Here is a 21,411-nt window from a genome sequence, read left to right as displayed (position 1 = left end):
TTCTTTCATAAATGTGTTTACTATATCATACACAAAGCCAACATTCAATATATAACTCACTCCCATCAGTTTTCTAACCCTGCAGCAATCCAACCCTTTTTCCACCCCAATTGACAGTAAAACACAAAATGTGGTCATGTTTTTCTAAGATCTCAGCATGTACACTTTTGATAGATCACACAGCTTGTGCTTTAAACTCTGCCATTAATCCTACCCACAGGAGTTAAGCAAGAAGTTTGTTGTCTAGAAAAAATCCACACAAATAGAGATTATGCAATTCAGGTGCTGAAAAAGAATGTTTTAAGCACAGAGAACCTTCTAGACAGTGGATTTTTAAATGATTAATGCTAGATGCAGAGATGCTAAGTGCTGTAATATATGGTAGAGACAGAGATGCCACTATGCTATATTAATATACGCTTAGTATGAGTGACATGGCTAGTAACAAGATAGAAGCTCTGAGAAATATTGCCATGTCTACATGGATATGCCTTTAAACAACTAAGCTTGCATAGGATCAGTCACAAGACAGCACTCAAACTTTACATCCTATCATTTGTTAAGCTCTTTCTAATGACGGATGATTTTTCAGTGTAAACTCTTTCTCATTTCTTTGCACAGGTATCAAGTTATCAAACAAACTGAAATGATTTTGTAGTAAGCAGCCTTTAGGAAAAATAGAGTTTGCAATACTGTCACAGAACATGCTTAAAATTATTAAATTTGTTTTATTTTTAAGCTAGTTCACTCACAGTCTTTAAAAAAACAGGACACAAATATTTTGTTTTCTGGGAAGTGTGGCAAAGGGAGAAATTACTGATTTCTGTTGGAAGCACTTTCACTTACCACTTGTGCTAGATTGAGACTAATGAGAAGAGTGAATGGGAAGGAAGTACTTTTCACTGACACTGGGGAGAAATACAACTGAAATGGGGCATAGCCAGTTATTTCTTATAGGAGGCAGGTTATGGTGTCAGCATATCCTTTTCCCACTGCTCCCTAACCTATGGAGTTACCCTTTTCTGGCCATGAAGATCACCATGCTTGCCGTCTTGGTTTTGATTTTTATTGTACTTGCCCTCTCTAGAAAAACAGACATCTTCTTAGAGGAAAAGAAAAATTGATTGAAAAGGAGAGGAGCAAAATTAGAAAATCTATGGAAGTTGTAAAATATGTCACTAAATGGTTTTGGCAGAGTGAGCACGAGATAGATTCTGGAGGTATACATTGGCTTCCAGCACTTGCCTTCTTTTTACATCACCATGATACTGTGTTGAGTAGCAGAATTAAAGTCCTAAGTGTTCCAAGTATGAGTGATCCCAAAGGGCAAAAGTTGGACTCAGATTCTAGGAGAACTAAAATTTTTGATTGTGCATGCACTTAAAGGTCATTTTTGGAATCCAAATAGAGTGGAACTAACATTCTAGACAAACATTTCTCTTTGTTGAGGTACAATGTCTTCCAGAGCCACAAACATCTCAGTTACTGGCTGCTTGCATTTTGCCTTACTTTGTACTTCTTTTAGACAGAAACATCAAGCAACATTAGTGGAGATTCCTTTCAAGTGAAATGAGATTGTGTGTGTAGTGCCCTGTGAGGCACAAGAGTGGATGGTTTCACTATAGTGAATACCTGTGAATAGACTGGTACATCTGGCTTCCACTGTGAAAGTGAATACACAAAGAAAGCTTTCTGATCAAACATACCTGTCACAAATATTGTAAGAAGGAAGTGCTTTATATACTAATGCTATTTAAATGTAGCTGCAAGCCTGCCTGAGAGCCAGGAAAGCTCACTCTCTCCTCTTTGATTTAAATGAGATTTTTTTTATGGTACAAGCTTCGGAAAGTACTCAGAAATACCTGACTTCTTGACAGAGAAGTGATGAGTGGATATTAAACACCCATGGGTAGGTGGGGATGTTCAGTGATTGGGGCGCCTACATTAAAAAAAAATTAACCATTTTAGTTCATCTTCAGGAAGTATGAGTACTTATAATGAACGATAATTTCATCCCCTGAATGTTTTAGAGACAGGATAATAAAATTACAACAGTAAAGAGTAAGGAAATAAAATGTAAAAGGTAAGAGCTAATTCATTCTTCATGCTAGTCCTTGGCCTTTCCTGAACAGACACTGCCAATAGTAACAAATTATGTATAATCATTTTGTGATGTGGACTGTTCACTCGGGACTAAGCTCAAATGACCAAACTTGCAGCCTTGTCTCTTAAACTGTGGATCTGAAGATCAAAGGCCAGAGCTTTATCCACTGAGTCCTCACCTTTATAAGAATAAAACTGCCAGGTGTCCAGAGACAGAGTGGGTGTCAAACAGTGTCATTTTAGACCAATTATTTTTCAAGTTCTTACAGGACAGCACATTAGGTTAGAAGCATATTAATCAGTTGTGTCTTCTGAATATTCATTAGTCTGCTCCAGGAAAGATTTTGTGGGTTTTTTTCTTCCTCACTTAGAACATTTACACCTGATGGAAGTGCAGTAACTTCAATAGAATTAACTCCTGATTTCCAGTAGTGTAAAAAGGGGGCACACACAGTCAGTGTAATGTTTATGAATTGCCATCTCTGTTGACAGGAAAAATGTAATAAAAAATACTTTAGCATTGAATTGAATTTGAATTTTAAATATTTTACTCTATGCACTGACAAACATGAAATAATGACTGATAGAATTTATAAAAAAGATATGAGTTTTACAATAATAACAAAAAACCAAAACAAAACTAGTCTGAAAAGCAAAAGCTGAAAAGTAACATTGGGGCATGTTTTTGCTACCTTTATACACAAAAGCCCTAATCCAGAGTCCACAGAAATTTGCTTATAGAGTAGGTTGTTACACAGAGAAAGAATGGAAAAACTCAGTTCTCATTGCTGAAATTAGAACTTTTCACTGTTACTCACTTGATGCTAACATTGCCTTCCTCCGCACAGGACATTATTATTACTGAAGTTTGTTGTGGGATTTTATTTGTTTGTTTTGTTTTGTTTTTAATTGTTTTCTACAGTGCTAAATCATTCAAGAGTTATTCTCTCACATGTTTATGTCTGCCTGGAAAGGGTTGTCCCAGTCAAGACTATGTAAAAGTACTTCCTTATTTTATAGCACCAGTTATTATATCCGTACAAGTAATCCTTTTCAATGCATTAATTCAACGGGAATAAATATAGGCAAATACCAAGCCACATTTCTAAACACATTACCCTTGACTCAACAGAGAGAAAGTGACACACCCAAGCAGGCACTGAAAAGTGAAGAAACTACTGCAATTCAAAGAGATAATTCATGTCTTGTTAGTGGCGGTGACTAAAAGATATGTCATAGATTTTGTACCTTGTACAACGAAGTTGTAATATTATTACTTAAACCTATTATTAATACTTAAACAACAGACAGTATGGGTCTGCATTCAAGCGTGATACTGAATCTTTGCATTTAGTCTGGTATACACCTGGTTCTAATCATCATTGTAAGACAAAGACCAACTCCAAAATTTGTTGGAAGGCTGGAAATACCAATGACAGGAATCATGCAACCACATATTCCAACAAATGTGGGCTCTTTATATCCACCTCTACAAAGTGCCATCAATGTGTTCAGCAATTCTGTGTTCCATTGACTTTAAAAGCAGTTTGTCAGCACTTTGCAAAGTACGGCACTTTCTACGAATGTCAACCTTGCTAATATGACAAAGAGCAGAAGTAAAAACCTATTCAATTATTGTGAGTTTTGTTAATACAGAAAGAGGAACTACAGGGTTATGGAAGGATCATCTACATAGGTAAATGTGTTTGTAATAGAAAATCATATTTAATAAGTAGTTTGTTTATTAAAAGCAGCTAACAAAAGGATCATTACCACTGTAGTGGAAATAGCATCCTGTGATTATGGACTAGTAAGAAAAAATTTGCCTTAATAAGAACTTACAATGCAGTTCTTGACAAAAAGGATAAAAATAATGAAAAACATACATCTGTACTGTTATTTCTATTGTGCTACCAATAAATATTCTTAACAAAGGTAAAGCTATGTTAAATATGTACTGCAATTTTTATCACGTTCATCATGAAGTCAGAATTTATCAGACTGTTAAGGTAAAAACAGAGAAGGAAAACAATGTGTTATATATACATATATAATTTTTAAAATCTGAAATATAGAGTTTTCTTCTTAAAACAGAATTTAGTTTTGAAGTCCCACAGTTGCCACCTCACAGATTTATTTTTTTGCTATATTTTTCAATGCAATCTCTTGCACCAAGCAACCAGTAGGTGGAGCAGACAACATAATTCGTGTAATAAGAAGGGCACGGACTTGACTGTTGGGTTTTTTTCACAATTATGGAAATCATGTAGGAGAAATTTCCTTCAAACAAAAGAAGATCATGTGTGTAAGATGTTGCTTGACTAGTTATTGATATGACTGGCATATATAGCAAGTTGATTAAAAGCTCAGTACTTTATAACCAGGAAGTTTTAGAGTTCATGCTTTATTTGTCGAGATGTTATTCGGTAACTAACTTAATTTAAATAAAATGAAAAAACCCTTATTTTTAAATCCCACTCTTATGCCTAAAACCAGGGTTACCTTTGTGTTACATGGATATTACAGGTACTACAGAAAAAAAGATGTAGCTGTTTTTTAGTAAAGCAAAAAACTGTGTTTTGAAATTGGCAGGAGGAATAACATTGTACTTTCACAGCAAGTCAATAATTAGATTATTAATATACATTATTAATATGTTATTAAAACCAGCAAATTAACATTACTACTGTTAGTAATTATTGATTATGTAAATACACTAACTTGTTTCAGTTTCTTTTCTTTAAACTTCTTTGCTAGAATACTAATATTATTTTATTCAAATGAACAACTTAGTTCTTATGTGGATTAAAAAGTTTGTGTAAATGCAATGTATTTCTACAAGTAGCAATGGGAAATAGTCGTATTTGGGTAAGCTTCTACAGCAAAATACACTCAGTCAACTGTTTGCAAAAAATATAGGAAAATTGTAAATTATAGTATAATACCATACATTTTATATCATCCAATGATTTCCCTCAGTGTCAGTTTCCTCCCCTCAGCAAGGTGGAAAACTGCAGACAAACCAAGTTATACCTGTATAATATTTTGTAGGCAGATCAAACTCCCTGTTCCTGAGTTTAAAGCATGCACATGCTTATTCTGCCCATATTTTGAGCTGACCAGAAGCTGTGTAACTGCATTAATTCTTGAGCTAATATACCGTGGCTCTCAACAGGGCTAATTAGTTTGGGTTCAGCCCCATGTTATAGCTCCAGATTGGCTTGGAAAGTAATCAAAGCAAGCTCACATCTGTCTGTATAAGGCTATGTGTATATACCTGGTACCAGTAACAACAAATAATGCATACTAATTCAGAGTTGGATATCCATTTCTTCCTCTTTTTTTTTTCTTTATAAAGGTAAAGGTTTATGGAAAAAATAAATGCTTGAATAGCAAGTTAATTCATGAAAAAGACAAAACATAGTGACTTCATCATAGACCATGCTATTACATACATGGTAGCCATTCCCGTACATTCATGACACTTGCATGCTTAAGTATTACTTTTTGAAATGTAAATTAGCAATTAGGAATGGGCACAATCTTGTATATAATCTGTGGAATAAGGCAAGCAAATTCTGCAGTCAATAAGGGATTCATACACTTCAAGGCCAGAAAGGATCACTGTATCATCTGCTACATTATGCAGTGCTACAATGTTTGATCATCTCCCTGTTTAACCTGTAACACACTTCTGAGATGAGTTTCTGGGCTTTAGCTTGTAGGTAATGGAGAATGGAACTGGACATGTCTTTCTTTACTAAAACTGAGAAGCAACAACTCCTTAGTTCTTTTCTGTCAATAAGGAAACACCCTTTTTCTCACCCTTTTTGCCTGTAGTAAAACAAAAGGATTCGAAATTATAGGATCTATTTGAAACAATTATTACAAATACAGATTTTGTAACACTGTCCATGTAATCTGCCTGTACCTTTGCAGCCTTGATGTACAAGGTGTCTCAGCTCCACCACTGCACCTCGTTACGCACGGCAGGAAGGAGAAAAGATTGTAGCAAACTTTAGCAGATCATCTCTACAACTTATTGGGCTTTAATTAATAAATGACTTTACAATAAATCCAGCTCATCAACCTCTTCTTTTCATTTGCTATGCCCTCTACTTACAAATGATATTTTTTCCTTAACTCACTCAGAAGTGTTGATTTTTACTGCCTGGTTCTACCAAGACATTAACGGACCTTGCCCAGTAATCCAATTAACTGCCCTTGGAAGACAGCAAGACACGGCTGTAGTCAAATCAGAAGACCGGGCATACAGAAAGTAAAACTTCTGACATAGAGCATCCAGCTCATAAATTCTCTACTGAAGTAACTTGCCCTGTATCCTAGCAAGATATAATATCAAATTCTGTAACTATATGCAATTGTGGAATACAGGCTTTGATTGCAATAGGCAGTTCATATATATCTTTGCTGGTTTTCAGGTTGTCTTTAGGTGATGTATTGGTTTACACTCACTCATGTTTCTAAATACTACCTGCAAAAGAAGATGGTTCTTAGAGCACAGTTCTGTGATAAAGGGAAAATTCTGTTGGCTCCGAGTCCCAGTATTTACAGGCCATCTCAGCAAGCAAAACTTAGCGTATTTTTGTTTTGCAAAACACCACTAGCTAAATTCTAATTATGTAAAACTAGAAACCCAAATTCATCAGAACATAATAGTTATTGCTGCTCCCTACCAGCAGTCCGTGTAGATAGTTGAAATCAGGCATTATCTGCTGTTCCTTAAAAATGTGTTACAGCTTGCTAGGCCAGTATCATCAGAAGTGAACTAAGTTTACTAAAATCTTTTTAGACCACAGCTCACTCAATGTCTCTAACCAACCGATTTTTGTATTCCAGGTAAACATAGTAATTTTCATGCATTTGTTTACATAAATAGTTCTGTTTGAAACAAGAATTCCCAATTTTCTACCGTTTAAAACAATGTAAAAATGCTGCACAGATTATTCTTAATATTTTAGACCTACATCTAGACAAATCAATTATTGTGAGATGATTTCAGTTATTAACTTGCTCCCCTGTCTAAAAGCCACTCAGAAAACTTTTTATGCTATTTTTTACTAATATTTTAGTACGCCTTTTTTTTTTCAAATAAAAATACTTAAATTCGGTTTACAAATTGAGTTTTCATAACTGATATCCAGTTAATTAAACTATATTTCTATTTATTGGATAGATCACAAATGATTCCCAAACAGAGGGAAAGATTAAACATTCTGACACTAAGTGTCATGGTATTTTTCCCACATTCTTTAAGATTTGCAGTTCTTACACACAGAGTATAATTAACATCTTATGAAAAGCAGATACTTAATTCATACTAGCATACCCTGATTGCACATTAATTCCTTATTCATATGAAGAATAACCAGTCACCAAACACTTACGGACACAAAATATTTTTTTTTTACAAAAGTTCACAAACGGGGAATAAAAAAAGGCAAACTCACAAGCTTTACGAATCATATCAGTTTTGTGTATCTACTGCCATATTCACCTGTCTTTAAAGCAGCTTGCATAAGAAAACTTGAAAAAAATAGCACTTTTATCAATACAAAACAAATTATTCAGTAAATATTTAAAATTTATGAGGCATTTCTATTTGAAAACAACCATACTAAATAAGCTGATTCAGGCAGTTCTTTAGATGAAAACCTGCATTTAAAATCTATCCTAAAAACAAGCAGAACACAGCACCAATCCAAGCATTAGCTCAATTAAAAAAAGGAAAAAAAAATGAAATCCCTTCTCAGCTTAATAACTTGTTAGCTCTTGACAAGTGCAACAACACAACAATAAGCCAGTCAAAATGAGTTTTTAAAGCGAGGTTATGCCCTTCGTGTTGTGTTATCACAGTGGCAGATCAAACTGCTGACTTGGACTCTTTCTGCCAGCAGTGCTGATGCTGCCTCTATGAAGCTGCTGTCACGGAATAGTCATGGTACCTGCTCTTGCCTATAGAAAAGCACTAAATTGAACTCGAAGTAGTGTCTTTGTGATATCTTTTCAACAAGTCATGTCCCATTCAGCCTGCTAGTTTATCTCTGTCAGGCTGGGGGCCCAAGTGGTTTGCATGAGCTGTCAGGGACAGGTCCACCAACCTGCTCAGTGCTAAGGAGGTAATGCATCTTTCGGGCTTGGTATTGCTTTTCCTTTTCTTTCTTTTCTAGGTCTTTCCTTTTTTCTTCATTTTCCTTCATTTCTGTGTACTGTTGGAGTTCATTCCTGTAATAAAATAAGTCTGTTAATTATATTATTACAATAAAAGATGTGCTACTGTTTTATTTTACTTTAACCCTTTCATGGATTCACAATGTTCTACCATTACATATTAGCAGTATCCTGACACCGCTGGAAGGGAAAATAATGGTTCGTTCAGTTCCACCACAACAGGATTCTACATGGATATAACTGTGAAGAAATAGGATTAAAATTATAAAAACTATTAATAGTATATTAGTTCATATTTCTCACTCTTTTGTTGAATGTCAACCTACGTATTTTTAGAGTTTGATAAAATAGCATTCATAGATGTCCTTTTTCTGCCTTTAAGAGTCATTTTGGTTTGAATTTCTCTAAGCAGAAGTTGTTATAATTTAGTGGTTTTCCTTCAAATTGTTTCAAAATAAAAATTGTTCGCTTATGCTTCAGGTAGAGCCTTGCAACACCTCCTGATCTGCAAACAGGTGAGACCTTATGGAATGAGAGAGGACAGTAGACACAGGATAAAAGTTGACATTCACTCCTAGATCCTTGAGTCTTTTGTAAGGTTGAGAATGCAAGCATAGAGAAGAACTGGATGTAAACCTTTTCTGTGTGTAATGTCCTCAAGAGGAGTTTCCATAACATGAGCCTTCTTGCACAGGTGTTTGCAAAATATGTGTGTTAGCAAACACACAGTGTTATCTAAGTGGGTGGGCCTGTGTATTCAATTGGTTGTAGAAAATTCTTTCATCATAAAAGAAGTAAGGAACTGTACCTAATACCAGTTCTCAAAGAATGGAGAAAACTTGCTATTTTAACTGAGAGTTTAGCGGGAAACTTTAACAGAAAATGCGTGCAGATTTTCTCGTCAATGTCTTTTTTTCATAGAGCCAGACTTGCCATAAATTATGCAAACAGTGGAGTGAATTAATGTTCTATAAGAAACAAAATCCCATGCTATTGTGTACAGTACATATATTTGGAATTTTTGAACTAGTTAAAAAAAGGTTAGTTTGATTAACATTCATTATTTTTGTTATTAAGAAATGGCTAGTTCAAATTAACCTGTGTGCCAAAGACACCAAGCATAATCAGTCAAGCATTTAGATTGTTTAAAAGGTAATTAAGTGAGTAAATTCTAGTCATTATTTTTTAAGCATGTGTGTACAGTAAAATAAAAAGCAAAGAAAAATATATTATTAACATATCTAGATAATGAAATTATTCCAGCAAAACAGATTATTTAGGGAGGTCCACATTTATTGTCTCAGTCATTTCAAAGAGTACCAAATAAGACACTCTAGGACAAGGGTCAAATCCTGTCAAAATATGCACATGAATAAATTCACTGATATGAATAATCCCATGGGAAAGTCATACTGCTCCTGAAAGTGTTTTTAAGATTGTGGCTCAGACTTATTGTTTATATTTTAATTATTATCATGTTAAATAAGTTCATCAAAATATGTGAAAGCAATAATTGCTTTATAAATACAAGCACTATGAGATCACATCCTAAAATACAAGTAGAACTTCCATTTATTTCATGCTATCTTTCAAGTTTTTATCAACTAAAATAAGTAAAATATTAAGTAATTAAACATGTTTTATTTCAAATGAAAAAGAAAATATTAGAATGAAAAGGAAATAAATTGAAGATCGGAAAAGATGTATGGGTCTGTTTCAATCTCTGGAAATACTTTTTGTTGCAGTTTACTGTTAAAGGCTGCTAATACAATATTTCATACAAGGTTACTTATGAAGCACACTGACGTTTAAAAATCACCATGCTATGCTTTTGCAGCAGTGTAATTTTTTTCCAACATAAGATTAAATTGCAAAATAAATGAATTACTTAGAGTGGCATGGCCCCCATTTTGCCACCCTTCTCTTGAAAATTGCTTATTAATATGAAAAAAGAAGTTGGAAAATAGCCTGTTTTACTTTATGCATAGCGTTTCGGGGCCTCAAAGCCTGCAGAGCTGGACTAGCTGCACATTTTAGATTGTGTTGGCAAGCGGGGACGATGACCTTTCTGACCTGCATCTCAAGGCTATTATTAATCGCTAAGTAACCTGGTAAAGCCAAACAAATTTGTTTCCATTGAAAGGATCTCTATCTGTGTCTGAGAATTTGTGCTGTACCAAACAAACCTCATTAACTGTGTCCATTTTTGACAAAGAACTAGGAGTTGGAGAGATTGTCGACCTTTCTTTGTCCTTAAGGTACAGATTTCAGAGTCACTGCATGTAGGTACACAGGCATTTATACTTGGAAACTCTTTGTTCTATATCGATCATAAATAAATGGATAAATAGAAAATGAATATAGTACCAACATTGTTCTTTTGTTCTATGGCACTTTAATTTCAATATCAGATTGTATGATCCATGTTTTCCATATCTAATACTATTTCTTGATCCTTTTTGATTGCAGAGTCCTCTATTCAGCTTTAGTACCACTATCTGTAACTGATGAAATGTCTGTCAACACATTACTACAGTTTATTCATGTTCTTATATAGTCATGTACTTCTTTCCAACAGTGGATATAGAAGCTTTGTTATTTAGAATACAATTGGTGATGAAAACCCCCAAATAATGATAAAAATATGAATTTGTATAACAGATGTAATTATAATGGGGTGCAAAATGTTTCCCATTGTCATTAATCTGAATATACAGGATTGCTTTGAACGACTGCTTAATAATCATAATTCGCTGAAATTAATTGAAGTCTAAAATACTTGTTGAAATTCAATGCAATTCATGGTCTTTTTAGACAGTACTATCATCCAAATCATCATGATCTTTCCTGATTGTCACACATCCTCATTTATCTTGAACCATAATCCATTTAAAGTTTGAGGGTTTTTAAGCAGTTACAAATAATTTTCAGCATACTTTTGCAGCCCATACATCTTGTCCGTTGTGCTAAAATATTTCCATCACGCATTACACTGCCCTGTACAGTTGTACAGAATATGCAGACAATTCTGTCTCGGGGACAACAGCTCCCAAGATGATCCTCTCCTGAGAGGCAGTACAAAGTAAAGGGTATGTAGTAGTCCAAACACTGCTTGACTGGAAAGCATAGATGTTTTTAGCATAAAGATAGATTAATTCTAAACTATTTGAACCTGAAACTTTCATCCTTTTTTTACCATACTTCCAAGAATTTGAATAGGAGCAACAAAAGCACAGAATCTACAAGTAGCTGAATATGAATATACTATTTCATACATTAGCAGATTAATACGCACACATTAAATGCTGTGCAGGGAGTTTCACTGCTACCACACAGAAAAATGTGTGTAAGCATAACTGATGCTAAAGACTTAAACTTAGGCTTCCAAATAGAGTTAAACTTCTAGATAGCTTACATGTAAATCTATTTATTGAGAAGTTTCATGCTCATGACCTCATATATGTGTGGCTGCCCAGAGAAATTAAAGCCAAATTCCACTAAGTCAATTGAAAATTTGTTGAAATGAAATGATCTTTGGATTAAACTCTTGCACTTACTGCCAGCCTTCTCTTTGTTCATGTATAGCTTAAGTTTTTTGAGCAATAGTACAGAGTCTTTGCTTGGGACTATGTGGTATTATGAATATCAGCCATGACACATGACTCTGGACCCAATACGCTTCAGGATGAACCTGTCATGGTTCAGTGTAAAGTGGGAGAACTGAATATGGGCAAATTGTATGGCCTGTGTTTTAAAAGCTTCAACAAATTTTGAGGGAGAAAAAGAGTTCTGCAAATGCAAAATAAGTTTTAGGTTAATTACTAATATTGTTCTACTTTTATAAATGGTCTGTCTGTTGCATGGCTCATAGTTGCAATAGTACTGCTTATTAAACTGTCACAACTGAAAAAGGGGGTAATTTTTTAGCACATCACTTTTTCATTATCTTAAAACATATCTCAGTATATTAACAGCATCTACAGCATGTTCCTACAAACCTGGCTTCTCATATAAACTTAGTCCAATCACAGTTTCTCCCACACAGATTTTTATGGAATATCTTTGTAGAGGAAACGTGTAAGTTTTGACAAGTGTAATGTCTTATCATGGTCTGAAAATTGTTCAACAAATCAGAAGAATATAAATGTTCATTAGCACAAGTTTAGGATGCATTATTTTGTTTTAAAAAGTGAATATATGCATTCTTTTGTTAAAAAAAAGCGAATACAAGTGCATTTTCCTTGTGATAGGGAAACAAATAGGCATAGGATTATCAATGTATGTGCTCAAAGCACACAATTAAAAATGATCTTGTAACAAATCTGTGAGGTAGCTATTGATTTGTTAATGATAAAATTATTTTCTTTATATAGTTTGAAAATGAAACATTTTCGTATGACAAGGTAACTTATTGTTATTCTGATACTTCATTATGCAGTAGGCAGTGGTGTTGGTTCCAGCTATGAGATGCAAATTCAGTTGACAGTGCTCCTGCTGTCTGTATAAAGGTTAAAAACACACGTATAATATCATTCCTGGCACTTTTGGAAAGGTCTTCAAGTGATGATTTCAGCAATATACAGATTTTAATAATTCTGCATAGAACTGCATCATTTTGCAAATTCACACTGACCTACATTTATTGAACTTTATCAAACTATTGCATTTCGTTTGCATTTTCACTGGCATTCTGTGGTCCTTTGACCAGAAAACCATAAAATTATAATATTAACTGAAGTAAAGGGCATCTGAGAAAATCAATAAGTAGTATAGTTGCCTAGAGTACTCAGAAAGAGTATGAAGTTATTGTGAGATTAAATAGTTCAGACCCCAAATCATAAAATTCCTGCAACATAGGCAGTAAGCAACCTTATCATAAAAGGAGATAACCTAAATTGATTTTACCTTCCTGACTATATATCATCCTCTCTGCTCACATACGGAATACGGAAGTGAAGATGAAATTAGTGGGACAATACGTTTGGTACACCACTCCACGCCACTTGATTTCACATTACATTGGTGTAGGTGAGAATGGAATACGACCTGTCATGATAATATCATTTGACTTAATCTATTATATTTAGGAAAAAATGAAATATATGTATAGACAAGCCTAGGACATAAAAATATTTTAGAGACCTCTGTACTTTAAATGCAATGTTCTAACAGAACACACATACTACCTATGTATGTTAGCTATGCACTATCAGATGGCTTGATAATCCTCAACATTTTTCTGATTTTTTAAATGAGGCTGTTCAAACTTAATGAGCACAACAGAGCAACTCTGTAACCTCCTTACTCCTCTTTGCTATGATGTATGCTCCCGTGTGTATTCTGACAGAATCCCGTGACCAAAATATTTGATCTCAAGTTGAAGTGAAAGACATGCTCAAAGAGGCAGTCAGTTATTTGTGGTATGAGGTATCACACTGCCTAGGAGACCTATCACAAATGAGTGTCCAAAATTATTACTAATTCTAATGTTAATCTCAATCTACTTGACGACTTAATCTTTAAAATCTGGAGGAATGGTACTGCTCTGTCATTGCAGTACAGTGAACAGGAAAGTAATATGAATTCTTAGGATGAAAAAAAATTAATAAAGCTAAAGTGTAGGCATGCAAAACCACCCTATAGTTTCTCTTATTATTAATTTTACAGAAATAAATTAATTACACCTTAAAATCTCATTATAATTTGTGCATAGTAGAGTATATTCTGTCTGGTTTTCCTTAACTACATAGTGTACACTGTCAATGGAATTAAGTGACATACCAGTTTAACTGTCAACGTCCACAATGTGATCAATATACTACGTAGGAAACGCGATGAACATTGTGGTGAAGGGCGTACTGCGAATGAACACCTTGTGCAGATCAGAAGATCAGGACACAACGTGTACCAGACGATAGGAAAGAACAGACTGATGTATCCTTCTTATCCTTCCAATTTCCACTGCTGCGCAGTTACTCAAGAGAGTGAAATAGCTTTTCAAAATACTGATTGCAGAATAAGTTTAAAAAAGGGAGCATTTTCCCTCATCCATTTTACAGAATGTTCTAATTAAGGTTTCGATAACAACTGATATAGAATTTTTCCTCATATCTTTTTAAAACCTACTTTTCTAGTAATATATCTTTTAAAATTATTCAATTTTCTGGAAACATGCAAACTTATTGGTCCAAATGTTCTTCCCGTATGTGTATAAATCCTTGAGCTGAATTTACTTCAAACTCATTGGCGGCAGAAAATGCTGTGAAGTTAAAAGTCATTTTTGTAAAGGTCCAATTTAAATGATGATATTTTGTTAGCATAAGTATTTTGATTTAATTAAACTGTAAACCCCACCCATTATGGATGTGGCGTAAGAGTAACTACGACACTGAAGTTTCTGTTGACTGAGGAACTGGATCCAAATACTCTGGTTCAACTTTATTTGTGCTCAGGTCTATATTAATAAAGCTAACCATAACAGGAAAAATATTTTCACTCCATGTCTGTTTGCTGTTGACTCCTTCATGGAAAATCAGCCTAACTGATTACCTTAAACAGCGAAATTAGTATTTGGTGGTAACAAAGCTGATCTGGCCCAGAATGAATAACAGAGCCTTAACACAAGTGATTCTGATAGCAGTTTAACAGCAGTGGGCATTTCTACCACAGTGCTAATCTGCTAAGAGAGCAGTCATGTTCTTAATTTTTCCAGCAACATATAAAATAGGATGTCTAATAACCGCCAAACACCATTCAAAGTTTTCTAGTGAATGTCATGCGAAAGTATCCATTATCTTTTGGCACTGCAATTCCCAGAAGACTATATCTGCTACCATCTGCACTGTAATAACTAGACGAAAGCACACTGCTATGTTTTGCCACAGTTAAGCTAACTGTTATCTCTCTGCTGCAGTGCAGGACAATGTAGACATTTCTGTATTCCTTTTACTTTAATATATGGTACTTGGCAACATTTACAATATTCAACATTATGTGATTTAGAAAGCAAACATGATGTTTTAACTTCTAAAGGTCATCAGCTAAGTTGATTTTCCCTCTCAGGGTATTATGAAACAATCTGACTGAGGTCTACTGCCTGACTCATATTTTTGACTTACCTTCATATAAAAGTCTGCATATGTTTGCAAATAAAATGGTACGCTTTGTTCACATTAAACGGGTTTTACAATGGCAAGGCAGGGAGAGCTTTTATGTATTGACCCATTACATATAGCAAAGCAGTAATGCCAAATCTCAGAACTTTATAGCGATTGTCACGGTACCTGATGGTTTTCTCAATTCCATATTCATGGAACAGTGCTACCACTTGAGCACCTATGATGTCATTTTTAATGAAGCATAAAACACTATGAAAGACATAGCAAATTAGTATATTTTTAATGTGGCAAATGCAATTATTTTGAGAGAGATGTGATGCATTTATAAATACTGCAGTGCTATTTGTATGTGATTTCACAACAGTGGCTAATTACCAAACTGACATTATCAAGTAGATCTCAGTTTTCAGAAGTGCTAGGAAACCTTATCTCTCACTGTCTTGAAAACTTTGAAGTAATCAACATCCCCAAAAAATCAGGCATTTTTTAGTGCGGCATGCAAGATATTACACTCAGAATTAAAGTCTATTCTCTGAAATTTGGTTTCTACCATATAAACCAGACTACATTTAACCATATATTTAGGCATCCAACTATTCACACCTAAAGAGTTCTTCCAACATTAGGTTCTGTTGTATATGCACAAGCACATAATTTTCTGCTCTGAGTACCAGATCTCTTCTTGAGTAGCCAAGAACTATGCTAGGTGGTGGTGAGGCCTCTCGCCACCAAGAAGAAGCAGGCTAATGAGTTCTGCATTATTTTGGGTGCCACGCAGCTGAAAGATCAAATTAGTTTGTAAGATGAGGCTGTAAACCTTTTGCCATCATGTAGTTAATTGGACAAGAAAAGAATAGCCTACTTGCAGAACAGGGGTGGAAAATGTTGCTTTCTTGAACTACTTTGTCATGTCGGTTTGGTTTGAAGGCAGTAGGAACTATGAAGTTCAAGGTAAAACACTGGGATTTAGCTTGTCTGTCAAGCATAAACAACTTCATGGATTCACATAATTATCCCTACGAGATGAAGAGCCTGAAGAATTTGAAAGGGGGATAATAAGTAAAAGTTTTGCACATCTTAAAAAACATCATGCTCACAGTATGAGGAACTATGGCTTTTAAAGGGATTATTATGAGTAGCATTCATAGAGATGAAGAAGCTCTTTTACGATACTGTGATTGAAAAGGTATAAAAATCAATGCACAAGCTGACACATCAGAAGGCAAAATATTATTTTTATTTTATTTTTTATGCACCATAACTGTGCTGAGTTCTGATGATGATAGTACGTTAAAGAATGTTCGAAAGCCTGTCCAAAATGGTCTAAAAATTATTTTAAGCAGAGAGAAAATATCCTGCAGTGACCTCCATTGTTTATGTTTAGCACAAAGAATACTAAAAGGTGGCTAGATTAATGCATGAATTCTGAATATTAAAGGAGTTTTCAGTAGAAAAGGATTTAACAAGAAGCAATGGTTCAAAGATAAAAATTAAACTATTTCAATGGGGAAATATGGGACATACTCTGAACATTAAAGGTAATTAACTCCTAAATTAGAATTAAAACAGGTGCATTCTATCTTCTGATGTTCTTAAATCAAGACTAGGTTGTTCAGCGAGAGCTTAATAGGCTTTGTTATAAACTTCTTATTGATAGATATGATACTGGTGATGGATCTGGAGTCAGACTAAACCATCTGATTCAGAATAACATTATTTTGAGCATCACTAGAAAAAAACCAAAAGTTCTTTTGTTATTCATTATTATGTTCTAGACTGTAAAAATAGAAGACAATTAGTTTTTCCATTTTCTTCTCTTACTGAGTACTTAAGACAACTAACTCTTCTCAGATAACAGAACGGTCTATTTATAATGATCTAGAAAATAAAAAAATACTTAACAGAGACTATATATATATTTTTTTAAATATATTTTTTTCTTTTTTTCATTTTGGACAGTTTTCCTTTTAAAATAAAAGAAGTGGTTTTGTGAGACCGTATACTGCTTTGCATCTCATGCAATTCTGTGACATTTCACGGGATAGTATAGGATATACCAATATAAAGGGAAAGACTATAATCTTCCAACATAAAAAAATGAAACGTCAAAGAAAGAACAATAAACCTTCACATCCTCAGTCAAAAATCAGATCATGAACTTGCAAAAATGCAATGCATAGACACCACACTTCTAATAACAAAACGCAACTGTGGTGTGGCTCCTTTCAAAGGCCTTCACGACTGTAGTCTTTATTTCTCCCACATAAATGGGAAATGAGAAAGGCAGACTAGCCTCAAAAGCCCTCCATGGGCTAAGGCAAGTGCCAAAGAACACCTTACTTAGTTTGGTCTTCCTTAATATTCCTGTTGTCTCTGAGTATTTTGTTAAATTGTGAGATACACTAGTTATTCAATAAGGAGTTATGAAGTATGCGAGAAGCTAATATCAATTGTCTATTTGCACTCAGACACAGTATCTTACATTGCGATAAAAAAGACCTGTGGTCTAAAATCAAATGGACCGTTGTGCATTAATTAAAAAGAAAAATGACGCTTGTGTCTTTTGATTTTCTTTTGTTCCTTTGGCGAGCTCAAAAAGTTGCCACATTCCCACACGTTCTGGAAAAGCTGTATGTGTAAATTAAGAGCTCAGTCATGTACTTGTAGATACACTCGCCTATGAGCTGGAATATCTGGAGAGCATAAAGCAAGCTTAGTTACATAATCTTTTGTATACAAATTGCTTCTCCAAATAAAGAAATATCTAATTTTCTAAACTAACACATAAATTCATGCATTCAAATTTTATGCTTCATTATCAAACTGAAAATTGCACACCAAAAAGAACCATCACCTTGTTGTAATGACAAAGTAACTGCTTTAAGTGAGTTAAGTAAATGACACATAAAACTTTTCATACTTCTAATGACCTAAACAGCTGAAATGACTAGTTCTCCAAAAGGCACATGAAAAATATTTATATGCTTTTCCATGAGTCTTTAGTCTTCAAGTGGTAGAGCAATTCCCTGATAACCTAGTATAGCCTGTATATAGATGGCCTGTCATGTCTCTACAATTAGATAAAACCAGAACTGCTATAATTTAATCAGTTACAACCTGAAAATTATATTTTGAAAATCAAGTTTATTAATATGTAATCTTTAGGTAATCATATTTATCCTCCTAATTTACACAATATTTATGATACTCTACATGTCCTTGAAACAGGGAACAGGGACACTACACTATGAAAAAGTGGCCTAGCTGCTGGAGTTCATAAATTTTGTTCAGCTTTGGATGAGTTCAAAGAATTGCCATGTAAGAAAAGCCTTACAGAGGGAATTTATCTGATTATGGCAGTAATAATTACCCAGCTGTTTATTGCAGATAGAGAAATAATTCATGTAGGCAATAGGCCGTGGTGGCAATGACACTCCGCATTTAGTAAATATGCAAACTGTTCACTTCTAATTAACCAAGCTAGAGGATGCCCTTATTAAATGTATAAACTAAAAGTGCCTTCCTGACAAGTGATGAATTGTTACATTGCACAAACTCTTGCCACAGAATTACTGGAGTGAACTTGGGGCTTAACTTCATTAAGAGATCTTGTGGGATAGTTAAATGAGGATGGACAGCATAACAAGACCTACCTGACAGTCAATGATATGTTAGAGCTTAATGAAACTGTACCTCTTCCCCTTTTCTACTTATTTTACAGTGAAGATCCTACTTCAGACAAAATACAAGACTGTGAAGTCTGTCTGTGTAAGACAATATAAAATACTAAGATTAGTCAGTCTCCTTGCACAGAAAATGTTTTATAAGCTGTCAGTAATTCTAACAGACCTATTTCGAAATAAAAAAAATCTGTCCAGACACTACAGCACCTTCAAAGCGCACAGGTATAAAACTACTGTTATTCTACAATACTATGTTGTCACACCTGTTTTATTCTACCTTCACCAAAAGTAATCAGCTACACCACAGACTATTTGGTCCAATGAGTAAATGCAAGGATCTCAAATTTCTTTCTACACACTCAGAATAAAAATTTTCCTTTGGATACGAGTGAAGTAAAGCTTAATGTCTAATCTGCTGCTCCTAATGGTATGTTTAGTACTGTACAAAAATACATGAGGAAATATAGTTTTCATATTTTAAAGACTACAATCTAACCAGTTAACTTACGTTATTCATGTTATTCATGTTTATGTGCAGAACTTGATCTATATGAGACAGAACTAGCTAAAAACATGGTGAGACCCTTTCCATGACTTGCTCAAGAGAGACATGAATAGAATAAGGCACATGAGGTATGTCTAGCTGAGTCTGCAATGGAAATTCAGCTTACTATGTAATCATAATGGTTCCTACCTTAACCTCACTGCATTCCTATGGAGTTAAAACAGGGTATTGCCTGCTCTGCAGCTCTAGCCAGTTCATTTCAACTTGAACAAACTAAAAAGACAAAAAAAGTCCATCTAAAATGTCTTGTTTTGCAAAATGCATTATTAAAAATCTATAGGTACATAAGCATATACGTTGTATAGAGGTATATATGTAAATGAAACTGTGCTAATAGGTAAAAAGGTAGGCAAAGAGAAGACCTAAAAATGGAATGTCTTGTCAAAGAGGGTTTTTATGCCCAGAGTCTGTGAAGAAAGCTGGATTTATGGACGACATGTTTAAGAAGCAACGGTCATCATGAAATACGTGACTATAGAGAATATTTTAACCAGATGTGAGTCTCTTTAAAATGTATCATTTTAAAGCTTTTCTCTGGTCTAACCCTCTATTTAAGTTAACATGAGAATCTTAATATTGTTCAATGGAAACTAGGTCAAATCACAAAGAATAAAATAACTCATTTTTTATATCTTACCCTAACAACATCAGGTTTGTAGCTATGGAAATACTCTGTGATCTTCAGTGGATTACACTTCTAAGTTTCCTACAAGATCTAGCAGTTATATCTAAAATCCTCTGGAAAAGGCATAGATGTCTCAAATTATGTGCCTTACCACTCAAAATTAATATGTAAAAAAAGCATATTTGGCACTTGTCCTTATCTCTATGGCCCCCAAAGAAAGCTGACAAGATAAGTTTGCATTTTGAAGATTCTAATTATAGGTAAATAAGTCAAAAAGCATAGTGTATCTCCTCTAGATATCTTTGAAGACAAGGAAAAGAAGATGGGTTGAAGATAAATTAGATAATTAAACATGAAGTGAAAGACAGCATTACAAAAATGAGGTGTTTATTGTTGCAAGAATTCTAAGGAGCTGTCTGAAAGGCTTTGGAACTAATTGAAAATAGACTACAGAATCAATTGCTTTTGTAGTCAATGAGGAGGAACATTTTAATTGAATTATAAGGCAATATATACATTTCTCAAAACATTTTGACACTTGTGAAAATGGCTGGCACCTGGACTTATCTTTATCATAAAGGAACAATCAGATGGAGGCTGAGCAAGTTCTCCTCATATTACTATGTCAACATGATTTATTTCAAGCCCACTCAAAAGTTTTAAGAAGCAAAGTGTTAAAAGTAAATAGACCTCAGTAATGCTCTAGTAATCAAGAATAAGCTAGATATTCTTACTTTTTTCAGTACTACATGCTCAGGAGTATTTGCAGAAAAAGTAAATATTGGATTAGATCACCAGCAACATGTAACAGAACTTCAGTCTTCATTAAGATTATCAAAAATTAGACTGTAAAAAGGATTTGTGAACATATGTATTGCCAAGGAAGTGATTTTTATCTCTTTGCTTTGTCTATTTCCCTGACATTTCTTGAAGACCAAAAGCTTTAATGATGACTGTGATACTAAATCCACTGATAGAACAGCTATGCAAACTTGGATGAAAGTCACACTCTTTAGGGCCACTCGCAAGGTTTTTTCGCTACTAAAGCCATCAACAATAGAAAGAAGAATTTGATGTCAATCCTCTAAGAGTGTGAAATTCACAATTTGTAAGCATAACAGTGCT

General features: G+C 34.3%; 1 protein-coding gene across 1 annotated transcript in view; it reads right to left on the bottom strand.

Moving 5' to 3' along the window:
• Positions 1-21,411, bottom strand: part of SPATA17 (spermatogenesis associated 17) — a 97,094-nt gene that overhangs the window by 46,371 nt on the left and 29,312 nt on the right. Inside the window, exon 6 of the mRNA XM_065631009.1 lies at positions 8,226-8,349. Within this exon, the coding sequence (XP_065487081.1) occupies positions 8,226-8,349 (124 nt within the window). The remainder of the gene's footprint in view (positions 1-8,225; positions 8,350-21,411) is intronic.

The sequence above is a fragment of the Caloenas nicobarica genome, chromosome 3 (assembly GCF_036013445.1).
Source record: "Caloenas nicobarica isolate bCalNic1 chromosome 3, bCalNic1.hap1, whole genome shotgun sequence".
NCBI classification, from domain to species: Eukaryota; Metazoa; Chordata; class Aves; order Columbiformes; family Columbidae; genus Caloenas; species Caloenas nicobarica.
The sequence above is the reverse complement of the archived record's forward strand: the minus strand, read 5'-3'. Positions and strand labels throughout refer to the sequence as shown.